The sequence below is a fragment of the Tachysurus fulvidraco genome, chromosome 5 (assembly GCF_022655615.1).
Source record: "Tachysurus fulvidraco isolate hzauxx_2018 chromosome 5, HZAU_PFXX_2.0, whole genome shotgun sequence".
Lineage (NCBI taxonomy): Eukaryota > Metazoa > Chordata > Actinopteri > Siluriformes > Bagridae > Tachysurus > Tachysurus fulvidraco.
Genome location: NC_062522.1, coordinates 5,585,424 through 5,597,873, shown reverse-complemented (window position 1 = coordinate 5,597,873; position 12,450 = coordinate 5,585,424). Strand labels below are relative to the sequence as shown.

Below are 12,450 nucleotides of genomic sequence, written 5' to 3'. Positions count from 1 at the left end.
TCTCAATGGTGTCCCCTGAGCCTTTTTAAGAGTTCCTTGAGAGTCTGTACAGCTCTCTCAGCCAAACCATTTGATGACGGATGATACAGAGAAGCAGTAACATGTTATTCCATTTCTGGACATGAATTCTTTACATGTCTCACTCATGAAACACTGAGCATTGTCTGACACCATGACTTCAGGAACACCATACACACTGAAACTGTTCCTCGGGGACTCAAGAGAGACAACTGTCCTGCAAGGCTCTCAAGGTTTGAAGACAGGCAAGCATGACATCTCCATACACCAAGCAAACACCCCCCCAAAAAAACAAACAAACAAAAAAAAAACAATAATGCGGGAGTTTGTGTGTTTGGTAATGATCACTCTCTGCAATTTAACCTAAAAACAAAGTATTTGTTTAATTTTCATTTATTAATTTGTGTGTGTGTGTGTGTGTGTGTGTGTGTGTGTGTGTGTGTGTGTGAGAGAGAGAGAGAGAGAGAGAGAGAGAGAGAGAGAGAGAGAGAGAGAGAGAGAGAGAGAGAGAGATCACGACTGGTGTTGTTTATTGTAGGTTTTTGTTGCCTTTTTGGACTCCTTTATTATTTGTAATGTTGCTCCCATATAAAACAGTTCAGCACAAGCCCAGACATTGTTAGTGTCATGATTGAGGACAATGTCCCGTCCAGAGACAAGCTGTTTCGTGTCAAGGTTTTGTTCAAACCGACCATCGAAAATCCCCTCACTAATGAATTTTTTTTTTCATTGGTTGTTGCGTTAAATCTTACCCAGATAGTGCTATTTTCTGACTGGCTGTTGTGTAGCCTCTTTTTTTGATTGGCTGATAAGTGTCAGACTTGACTAAGAACTCCAGGTGATGCGCTTGATTCCTGCCCAGTTCCATAGAGACAACGGTGAGGACAGATACAATTTGGGAGCTGCGGCATATTAAATATATGATAAATAGTAAAAAGTTTTTCTGTGTGAGAAATACAATGTGTGGCGGGAGATCGTGACAAAAGACCGAAATGCATGACTGTCACTCTCAATGCGTGACACTTGACAGCCATGTGTCCTTGCTGAATTCAGGGGGTATGCATCTATCCACTTGTAATCGATTAGAAACATTTTACCCATAAATGGACCAGCATAATCCATATGCACATGTCTCCAGGGCTTTCTTGGCCACTCCCACGGATGAAGTGGTGCGCACACAGAAACTTTTCTCTGTTCCTGACATATTTTGCAGCTTTTGACTTTAGACTCTATGTCCCCATCCAGCTTAGGCCACCACAGGTAGCTCCTCGCCAGGCCTTTCATCCTCGTCGCCATATGTTGTATCTTGTATACAAGAACAGAGACGTCATTCTGTTTATAGCTTTAATTTATATTAACAACGTAACAGACACGCACAGCTTCATGCAGCTTCCAACATATACACACCACTACTGACCTCTACTGGTCATTATTAGTTATAACACAACATGTAACAGTCAACCTCAGATTTATAGCACAAACAGATTTAACAGATAGCTACAGAACTGCAAGGTAAGGGTTAATGGTAGATCTGCATTTTACTGAACCACAACATCGTCAAGTCATTAACACATTTCTCTTACAAAAATAAACCTTTATTTTAATAACAGAACATTTAAGCATCACAATAACAGATTGAAGTTGCTTGAAGCTACACAAATTATCTCCCACTCAACGTTCCCTGGAGCTTTAAAGAAGAAGAAGAAGAAGAAGAAGAAGAAGAAGAAGAAGAAGAAGAAGAAGAAGAAGAAGAAGAAATAATATCTGAACAAAACTGTAGAGATCCAGTGCCACATGCTTGGACCACAAATCATGATCCAATAATCTATCCACATACAACAGTGTAAGTGACTGAAGTATAGTCACACAACACCTCATCATTAATGATTGTAGCTGCTTCATTAGAGCTAGTGGCATTGCTGTAAAAAATCACTGTTGTGTAAATCAGACTTTCAGCATATTTCATCTCCTCATAGTCACACAGAGCAAGACAAACCTGAAAGCAAAGAGAAACAGAATTTATATTTATATACAAACACTTAGATTTTTTTAATTTCTATCATTTCATGTGCAACTGAACACACACACACACACACACACACACACACACACACACACACACACACACACACACACACACACACACACACACACACACACACAATGAAGATAATTACCCTCTTTTTATTTCCTGAGTCTTGGTCAGAATGCCTGCCAACAGAAGCTGCTCCTGCTGCTGAGAAAGTCGTCAAGTTAGCAATAGTTCTTCTTCTTGTTTTTTTATTTATTATATTTAATTTATTTTTAGTTTGAGATTTAATCATGACTCATGTAACTTTATAAATTTTCTATAATGGTTAATAATAGTTGCTGAATAATAAAAACTACTTTAAATTAAAACATGAATTATATGTTTGACAGGTCAAACTTATTAAAATATTATGACATATTAAAATATTATGACAAAGTAAATATGTTTTTATGAATAAATGGCACATATAAGTAGCACATTTAAATTTTTCTTTATAAACAAGATCAATTAAACAGACTGTGTGCTCTATTAATTAATCAATTATTTATTTATACATTCATATAACTTTAGTAAATATTGTACATTATTCCACTGCAGGGCTTTGCACACTCTCACTTATAGGACCGTGGAGCTGTGAAGCAGCATCGCATCACCGTACTGCCTAATGATGAACCTGAACATGTTAAACATTTAACATCTGTTTTGTGTTGTGTGTGTCACAATAGAAATGACTTTATTTTGTATAATTTTAGTAACAAAATAATGCAGATTTTCACCCATCAACCAAAGTGGCAGGCTGTATGTTATAATTATTTCAAATAAAAGCAAGGCTAATGTGTGCTGTCACTGTGACAAGTAATCAGGCCAGTATAGGCATTGTAGAGAGTGTAGTGAGTGTCACCCTCAGGGAGGAAACCACTGTGGAGAGCCAGTGAAAGGGAGGCAAGGGAGAAAGCTCCAGATGGAACTAACGCGTGCATCCATCTGCTGTTCTTATGTCCCTAGATTACAAGGCATAATGGAAGTACATCTTCCCCAACATGTTTGTGCTAATCATTTTATCATGTGTGTAGTTTGAGTGTGAGAACCTTGCATCTTGTGTCTGTTTTGTAGAGTCAGAATTATGATTCCAATCAGAAGCAGCAGCAGAATTACAGACACAGTGATCACAGTAGAAGCTGGAAATCCTGGAAGAGAAACAAACAGACTGTCACTTTAACCTACATGCTGATTATTTATAAAGGATCAGATTCATCAGAGTCATGTAGTTAGACTATGTGCATCTGAGCAGAATCCCCTGCTGGAGGAGAAGCTGGAGTAAGGTCAGCTGATGATGATGATGAATTTTGTATATAGTATTGAATTTGAACCTGTGACCCATGGATCTAAAGCATAAAAATTTGTTTAATGTCAAAAATTAATTCAGTGTGTCTCCATGTTTCTACAAACTCACCAATAACTGTCAGGTCGATCCGTGTGAAATAAACTTTGTATCCCTGATCAGATCTCCAAGGTACTTCAGCTCCACACCAGTATTCACCAGAGTCCTGCTCATTTACATCTCTAATACTCACACTGAAGATTTGTTTTTCTCTGTCATCATACAGGAATATTTTCCCAGTTTTTGCATATTTTGTACTTTCTTTAACAGATGTATTATAAAAACAAGCAGCAGTTTGCAGCCTCCTGCAGACAAACTTAGGGTGACTCCTGAGGGATTCTGGGTATTTACAGCTGACAGCCAAATCTTCTCCTGCATGGACAATCTTACTGATGGACTTCCCATAAGACAGATCTGCAGATCCAAAACCAGTCAGATCAGTTTATATATCATAAAGCCTCACCATCATAATAACAAGCAGTACAATAGTTAAGGACAAAAATTATAAGGTCTGCTGATGTAGGAAAATAAAAAATAGAACATTCACATGATGCAAAGCAGGGTTTCTGTTATCAACCCAAATCTTTATTATTTCCAGCATTTTCCAGCACTACATCTGACTGTTACAAATAACTGGAGACTCCAGAAATAATCATCTCATGACATACCCAATTTTCTTCTATTTATCATTTGTTTATTTTTAAACATAGATAAGGACTTTAGTAGAAATCCCAGCAAATTAATGACTACAGAAATGAAAGTGTATTACAAGGAGGACATTGATATAAAGATGTTATTGCTGTTTTTACTTGTGTCGCGGCCTGAAAATGTAAAATTTAGATTTTTTTTTATACAACATTCAAACATTTGCAAAGCTCCAGATGTTCATGAACTTAAACGATCTGGGGTCTCATTTATACAACTGTGCATAGGATCCCTACTAAAAGTTTACGTGCGCCCAAAAGCCAAAAATGGTGTACGCCAAAAAATATTCCGATTTATAAAACCGTGCGTACGCACACCTGTAAGCAATGTACACGCCCATTTTTACACGCCCATTGCACGCTCCACAACTGCACGGGAACGTGAGTGGACCTCATTATAATGAGTTTCCTCTGTGCTCTGCGGTTTTAAAAATGGGGTGAGGAGCCAGCGTCTCAGGGGGTAGCCACTGTCTTCTGCAGGTTATAATTATATTAAAAGCAAAATTGTTATAATTATATTAAAAACAATTATGTTACAGTTTCTACTTTTTTATATTGTTAAACATAAGTAAATTCATTTTCAGATGGTGCCCTTATAGCAACTTGAGTGCAGTCAATTGTGCCGATTACATTTGGGAAATCAGACATTGCTGCAAATTGCATTTTAATTTCGGCATATACCATTCAAAACGACAGATATTATGGCACTCAGGGATGGCTGTAATATACCAGACCTATAGGGTGAGATGATAGATTCCAATAGAATTATTTCATATACAAAAAGGTCTTAGAGACAAAGTTGAGGATTACTTATAGTGTTTTTTATATAAATAATTGCCAAAAACCCCAGAATGGTGAGGACTTGTATTTGGACTGGGATGGCATGGTTCCGGCGTGTTGCCCTCTCTAATACTGGACCCAATTCAGCACATAGATCCAAGAGCACAGCTCTAGGGAATCTAAATCGGCTTATTAGCCAGTCATCATAATGGGCCAGGAAATCATCATGGTCCCTGAAAACTCGTTCTCTCCTTGTTCTGCCATTGGCGTAATCCTCCAACAGTGCCAGCAGTGCCATCATGAAGCATTACATACCCGGGTCACCGGAGGATTTATATGTTTCTAGCAATTAGACTGATCGTTAACACCTTGACAAAATCACGGAATTAATTTATGGGCGAAAATTTAAGACGAAAATGTTATAGTGAAAACATGCTTCTTCAAGACGATTTTGTAATGAACACCGTAATATTTAGGACCGATGATGAGTAGAGATTGTGCTTCATGACTGTATTTGCAGACTTTGACATTTTATGATATATGTACATTAAGGAGAATATTTTGTTTTTACAATGTGTTCTGTAGTTCTCTAATAAAAGGGTATTTCATGCTATTCTGTATCACATCTCCTCCTGCGCTCCCGTTGTGGGTATTTCATGCTATTCTGTATCACATCTCCTCCTGTGCTACCGTTGACGACAATGTGACTGTAAGGCAGCACTGAGTATTATTATTATTATTTTGAATACATTTTGAATAATGTTTGGGTTTTACTAGCTGCATATAGCCTAAAACAAACGGCACAAATAACACTGTTGGATTTATTCTTCATGATAATGTGCATATAACGTTTGAAATCGAGTGAAAATTAAATGTCATTAATTCTTAGAATCTGCGATGAGTTGACACTCCGTCCAGGGTGTATCCTGCCTTGATGCCCGATGACGCCTGAGATACAGTAGGCACAGGCTCCCTGTGACCCCAGAACTTCGGACAAGCGGTAGAAAATGAATGAATGAATGAACGAATAATTCTGATAATCGTTCTTCTCACATTTATTTCCTACAATCTAACTTCAGTTCACGACCTCACCTTCTGTGTCGCCAATTCCCTTTGTCTGCAGAATGTGCGTACGCATGGCTCAAAGTTTGCTTATAGGTACGCACATTCTCCTGTCAAGTTTGTTTTTCATAGATCACAACCTTTGCGTGGGAACTGGCATACATATGTTTCCAGCCCCGTTTTGTGCGTTATAAATGAGACCCCCGATGGCCTGGTAGTTAGCAATCACAGCTCCAGGGTCCAAGAAAATGTAGAGTAAAAAACATGAAAATGTTATAAAAAAAATAGTACTGAAGTATGAGTATTTGGTATTTTGTATGTCTGTTAATGACACAAGAGCTTTGTAAAGATAAACAGAAGGCAGTGGTGGGAGACTCACCTTCCTTTACATTCAGATTCACCAACGCCTTTATGTCAGTCCCTGAAGTTATATCAACTCCACAGTAGTACATCCCAGTGTCCTGTACAGTGAGCTCTCTGATCATCACCCAGAACTCTGATGAATTGGTGTCATCAAACAGTGAGAATCTTCCTGAATTTACCCACTGGTTTTTATCTCCTGTCTTTATTTGGTCAGAACAGACTGAAATTGAATCCTTACAGAAATATTTTGGCCTTTGTGTGACCTTTGCATCATACTTGCACTTGATAAGGATTCCTCCTCCTGAATATCCTGTTACTTCATTTGAGGCTCCTCCATCTAACAAAACACCAAAACTCCATCTGAGCAAAACCTTCCTTCATGTAACACTGCTGCTGATAGTGTGGATAATTTTCAAGTGCATTTCTTTACCTGAGATCAGACAGAGTGTGAAGATGAGGAGCATCTTCATCCTGAGTGCACTCTCACAGATCTGCACACAAACTCAACTTCAGAAAGATATTAAAGCTCCTGTTCTGTTACATACCGTTACTGTCCAGCTTTGTATTGTCTTCAACTGTGTCTAAAATAAAAATAATGCTGTGCCACTTCCCCTTCTGTCCGAGTGAGAAAGAGCTCTACAGGAAGTGCGTGTGTGTGAGTGAAATATGTGTGAATTACATCATCGTAATACAGATGTTTTCAAATTTCTCACACAAAATATTAGTTTCTTGTCACTTACCTTATGTAAACAATCATTTTTTCAGAATTCACCATGGAAGAATAAAATGGTAATAATGATAGTGTAGGACCAAATTGTAGAAGTTTGTGGTGCTTTGGGGAAACATCTCCTCATAATTTCCTATTCTGATGGGCTGAGATCATCTTCTCACACTTGCCACATGCTTGAAGCACTAATCATGATCCAATAATCTATCCACATACATCATCAAGTCATTAACACATTTCTCTTACAAAAATCAACATTTATTCCAATAACAGAACATTTAAGCATCGCATTAATAGATTGAGGTTGCTCGAAGTTACACAAATTATCTCCCACTCAACGTTCCCTGGGGATTTAAAGGGGTTCATTCTACAGTGTTGCAGTAAGACAATGTATCACAATGTATAAGACAAAAAATCAAGGATTGACATACAGTGAAATGATGTAATCATGCTAATTAAAACCCGAGCTTTCTAAATAATAAAGAATATCAAATGTTGGATATGGGGGGGGGGGGGGGGGGGAACAAGAAGAACAAGAGGAAGAACAAGAAGAAGAAGAAATAAGATCTGAACAAAACTGTAGAGATCCAGTGCCACATGCTTGAAGCACAAATCATGATCCAATAATCTATCCACATACAACAGTGTAAGTGACTGAAGTATAGTCACACAACACCTCATCATTAATGATTGTAGCTGCTTCATTAGAGCTAGTGGCATTGCTGTAAAAAATCACTGTTGTGTAAATCAGACTTTCAGCATATTTCATCTCCTCATAGTCACACAGAGCAAGACAAACCTGAAAGCAAAGAGAAACAGAATTTATATTTACATACAAACACTTAGATTTTTTTTAATTTCTATCATTTCATGTGCAACTGAACACACACACACACACACACACACACACACACACACACACACACACACACACACACACACACAATGAAGATAATTACCCTCTTTTTATTTCCTGAGTCTTGGTCAGAATGCCTGCCAACAGAAGCTGCTCCTGCTGCTGAGAAAGTCGTCAAGTTAGCAATAGTTCTTCTTCTTGTTTTATTATTTATTATATTTAATTTATTTTTAGTTTGAGATTTAATCATGACTCATGTAACTTTATACATTTTCTATAATGGTTAATAATAGTTGCTGAATAATAAAGACTACTTTAAATTAAAACATGAATTATATGTTTGACAGGGCTTAAAATATTATGACAAAGTAAATATGTTTTTATGAATAAATGGCACATATAAGTAGCACATTTAAATTTTTCTTTATAAACAAGATCAATTAAACAGACTGTGTGATCAATTAATTAATCAATTATTTATTTATACATTCATATAACTTTAGTAAATATTGTACATTATTCCACTGCAGGACTTTGCACGCTCTCACTTATAGGACCCTGGAGCTGTGAAGCAGCATCGCATCACCGTACTGCCTAATGATGAACCTGAACATGTTAAACATTTAACATCTGTTTTGTGTTGTGTGTGTCACAATAGAAATGACTTTATTTTGTATAATTGTAGTAACAAAATAATGAAGATTTTCACCCATCAACCAAAGTGGCAGGCTGTATGTTATAATTATATCAAATAAAAGCAAGGCTAATGTGTGCTGTCACTGTGACAAGTAATCAGGCCAGTATAGGCATTGTAGAGAGTGTAGTGAGTGTCACCCTCAGGGAGGAAACCACTGTGGAGACCCAGTGAAAGGGAGGCAAGGGGAGAAAGCTCCAGATGGAACTAACGCGTGCATCCATCTGCTGTTCTTATGTCCCTAGATTACAAGGCATAATGGAAGTACATCTTCCCCAACATGTTTGTGCTAATCATTTTATCATGTGTGTAGTTTGAGTGTGAGAACCTTGCATCTTGTGTCTGTTTTGTAGAGTCAGAATGAGGATTATGATTCCAATCAGAAGCAGCAGCAGAATTACAGACACAGTGATCACAGTGGAAGCTGGAAATCCTGGAAGAGAAACAAACAGACAGTCACTTTAACCTACATGCTGATCATTTATAAGGGATCGGATTCAAAGTCATTTAGTTAGACTATGTGCATCTGAGCAGACTCACCTGCTGGAGGAGAAGCTGGAGGTATTGAAGGTATATAGGTATTGAAGTTGAAGCTTGGCACGTGGATGTTAAGCAGTAAAAAGTTGTTTAATGTCAAAAACATTAATTTAGAGTATCTCAATGTTTCTACAAACTCACCACTGACTATCAGGTCGATCCGTGTGAAATAAACTTTGTATCCCTGATCAGATCTCCAAGGTACTTCAGCTCCACACCAGTACTCACCAGAGTCCTGCTCGATTACATCTCTAATACTCACACCGAAGATTTGTTTTTCTCTGTCATCATACAGGGATATTTTCCCAGTTTTTACATATTTTGTACTTTCTTTAACGGATGTATTATAAGAACAAGCAGCAGTTTGCAGCCTCCTGCAGACAAACTTAGGGTGACTGGTGAGGGACTGTGGGTATTTACAGCTGACAGTCAAATCTTCTCCTGCATGGGCAGTCTTACTGATGGACCCCCCATAAGACAGATCTGCAGATCCAAAACCAATCAGATCAGTTTATATATCATAAAGCATTACCATCATAATCAATTGCAATACTATAAGATAATTAAGGACAAAAATCTTTGCTGTTTTTACTTATATTTTTACTGTTTTACTTATGTGTCGCAGCCTAGAAAAAACTTCCCATGAAAACAGAATGCAGTGGTGGGAGACTCACCTTCCTTTACCTTCAGTTGCACCGATGTCTTAATATCATTTCCTGGAGTTATATAAACTCCACAGTGGTATGTCCCAGTGTCCTGTACAGTGAGCTCTCTTATCATCACCCTGAACTCTAATGATTTGGTGTCATCAAATAGTGAGAATCTTCCTGAATTTACCCACTGTTTTTTTTCCCCTGTCTTTATTTGTTCAGAACAGACTGACATTGAACCCTTACAGAAATATTTTGGTTTTTGTGTGACCTTTCTCCCATACTTGCACTTGATAAGGATTCCTCCTCCTGAATATCCTGTTACTTCCCTTGAGGCTCCTCCATCTAAAAAAAAACACCAAACATCCATCTGAGCAATTCCTTCCTTCAAGATTATAGATGCTACATAGCTTCTGATGATAGTGAGGATTATTTTAAAGTGCATTTCTTTACCTGAGATCAGACAGAGGGTGAAGATGAGGAGGATCTTCATCCTGAGTTCACTCTCACACCAACTCTACTTTAGAAAGATATTAAAGCTCCTGGTCTGTGCCTGTTCTGAATGGGCCGTGTTTTCACCTATGTCTTAAATAGAAATAATGCTGTTCCCACTTCCTCTACTATTTGTGTTAGAAAGAGCTGTATAGGAAGTGTGTGTGAAATATTATGTGTAAATTACGTCAGTGTAATGAAGATGTGTAAACAGTCATATTTGTATCTGTGTGACGTTGGTGATTAGAATTCACAATGAAGGAACAAAAATTTTCATATTGAGAGATCAGGACTTTTTCTGAATTGTAGAGGTTTTCTGGTGCTACTTTTGGCTTAATATTTCCACATATTTTAAAGATCTGAGCTTCCTGCACACCACCTTCCCTGCTGTTTGTCTCTGAACACTAAAGGTGTAACACTATGACACTTTCTGTATCTGTAGCTACTGTATATATGTAGGTCTGCAAATGGCAGTAAATATATAATACAGAATGCTGAATTAATATGTCTATCTCTTCTGACTTCATATTGTAGTGTGCATGCTGATTGTTCATAAGAGACCAGATTCATCACAGTCATGTAGTTAGGGTTGATCTAAATCTGGACAGTTAGGGTCATACAATGATGATGAAGGTTGTGTTGTTATCATGGTTGGAACTCCAACATGTAGAAAGTGAAAAGTTTAGTTAGATAATAAATGACATTAACTGATTGAATCTAGTGTATGTCTGATGCAGCACAGATGCAACACAATGATATCCACTTTGTCTTTGTGGAACCTCACAAATACAGGCTGCTCTTCATACATCTGATAAATCACAGGAAGTTCACTGCTAAAAAATACACATACAAATGCAAATACACAGGATTTTCAGTTTGTGTTTGAACACAAAAACCTAATGTAAAAAAAAAGTGAATTCAGTGTGTCTCTATGTCTTTATAAAACTCTTTACTAACTTCAAGGTTGGTCTATGTGAAATAAACCTTGTACCTAGATTCAGATGTCCAAGCTGCAATAGATAAATACAGCTTTAGGGTAATCAGTTCAGGTTTCAATCTGATTGGCTATGCAAAATTGCCCCTAGGTATGAATTGTCCTGCATTGTTCACAGCCTTCCTCTGAAAGGCTCTGGATCCATGTGATGTTGACCAGGATAAAGTGCTTTACTGAAAATGGATGGAAGAATGGATAGATGATTTCCAGCACACAAGTAAAGTAATATGACTTTAAACACATAACAACGGATGTGATTTTCTCTTAAGGGTTAAATGATTCACACATAACCACAAATCTAATATATAATATGATGAGTAATATATTCCTGTCATTTTCAGTCAACATAGTGGCTGGAAGATGTTTGGAAGATGTTTTTGTGTCTGTACATCACGATAAATTTGAATGGATTATATTATTTCCTTTTTAATTAAAGAGGTTAAATTAATTGTTTATGAATTTCAGCCATTTCTCTCTAAATCCTCATTTTTACAGGCTCTAAGTAAATGGACGTGACTGATAAGCAGTTTGATAACATTGCCTTTGGTATTTCATGATAAATTAAGGACAATAAAGATGCATTTTCTAAGTACAACAACTCCAAAAGGCCTGAGAAACCACAGACGATAACTTAACTAATTGCTTTACAAAATCTAGCCAATTCCGGACCATTTTTGAGAAGGCAGGCATGTCAAAGTGTACAATCAAGAAACACCTTCATGAACGTGAATATAGAGGATTTAACTCAAGGTACAAAACTCTGTTGATACTCAAAAACAGAAAGGCCAAATTAGACTACAAGAAAACATCCTATCTAATTACTTGAAAAATATTTTTTTTTTTACAGATAAAACCAAGATTAACTTGTACCGTACTGTCTATATGTGTCTGATCCATAAATTGAGGCAATGTTCTGCTTCTCCTTTTAGCTGTGTAAGAAAGAGCTGTACAGGAAGTTTTATGTGAAATGTGTGGACTACTAGTGCAATTCACATACTTCCAAATAACAGACATATGAAATTTCTGTTACCATGTTACGCAGAACTCAACAGTTACCTAACACACACACACACACACACACACACACACACACACACACACACACACGCACATGCACACACACTGTTTTGCACATTTATTCAATTGTTCTCTTGCACACC

General features: G+C 37.3%; 1 protein-coding gene across 9 annotated transcripts; it reads right to left on the bottom strand.

Moving 5' to 3' along the window:
* Positions 1-1,348: 1,348 nt before the first annotated feature.
* Positions 1,349-12,215, bottom strand: LOC113640784 (polymeric immunoglobulin receptor-like). Of its 9 annotated transcripts, none has more exons than XM_047813211.1 (12): positions 10,258-12,202; positions 9,829-10,149; positions 9,296-9,637; positions 9,158-9,172; positions 8,946-9,050; positions 8,027-8,085; positions 6,771-7,866; positions 6,357-6,677; positions 3,504-3,845; positions 3,139-3,237; positions 2,196-2,251; positions 1,349-2,014 (listed from the first exon to the last, which is right to left on the bottom strand). In XM_047813211.1, the coding sequence occupies exons 1-7, from the start codon at positions 10,295-10,297 to the stop codon at positions 7,696-7,698; spliced, it is 1,053 nt and encodes a 350-aa protein (XP_047669167.1). In that variant the 5' UTR covers positions 10,298-12,202; the 3' UTR covers positions 1,349-2,014; positions 2,196-2,251; positions 3,139-3,237; positions 3,504-3,845; positions 6,357-6,677; positions 6,771-7,695. The 9 variants fall into 9 exon arrangements, with proteins under 9 accessions (XP_047669167.1, XP_047669168.1, XP_047669165.1 ...); XM_047813212.1 differs by having other exon boundaries at positions 8,027-8,082; positions 10,258-12,196; XM_047813209.1 differs by having other exon boundaries at positions 2,196-2,254; positions 9,158-9,637; positions 10,258-12,207.
* Between the last annotated feature and the right edge of the window lie 235 nt (positions 12,216-12,450).

Coding starts and splice junctions, on each gene's coding strand:
- LOC113640784 (XM_047813209.1), bottom strand. CDS start 10,297: ATGAAGATCCTCCTCATCTTCACCCTCTGTCTGATCTCAG. Junction 10,150..10,257: donor CACCCTCTGTCTGATCTCAG/GTAAAGAAATGC, acceptor GTTTTTTTTTAG/ATGGAGGAGCCTCAAGGGAA. Junction 8,086..8,945: donor AAACAGACACAAGATGCAAG/GTTCTCACACTC, acceptor CGACTTTCTCAG/CAGCAGGAGCAGCTTCTGTT.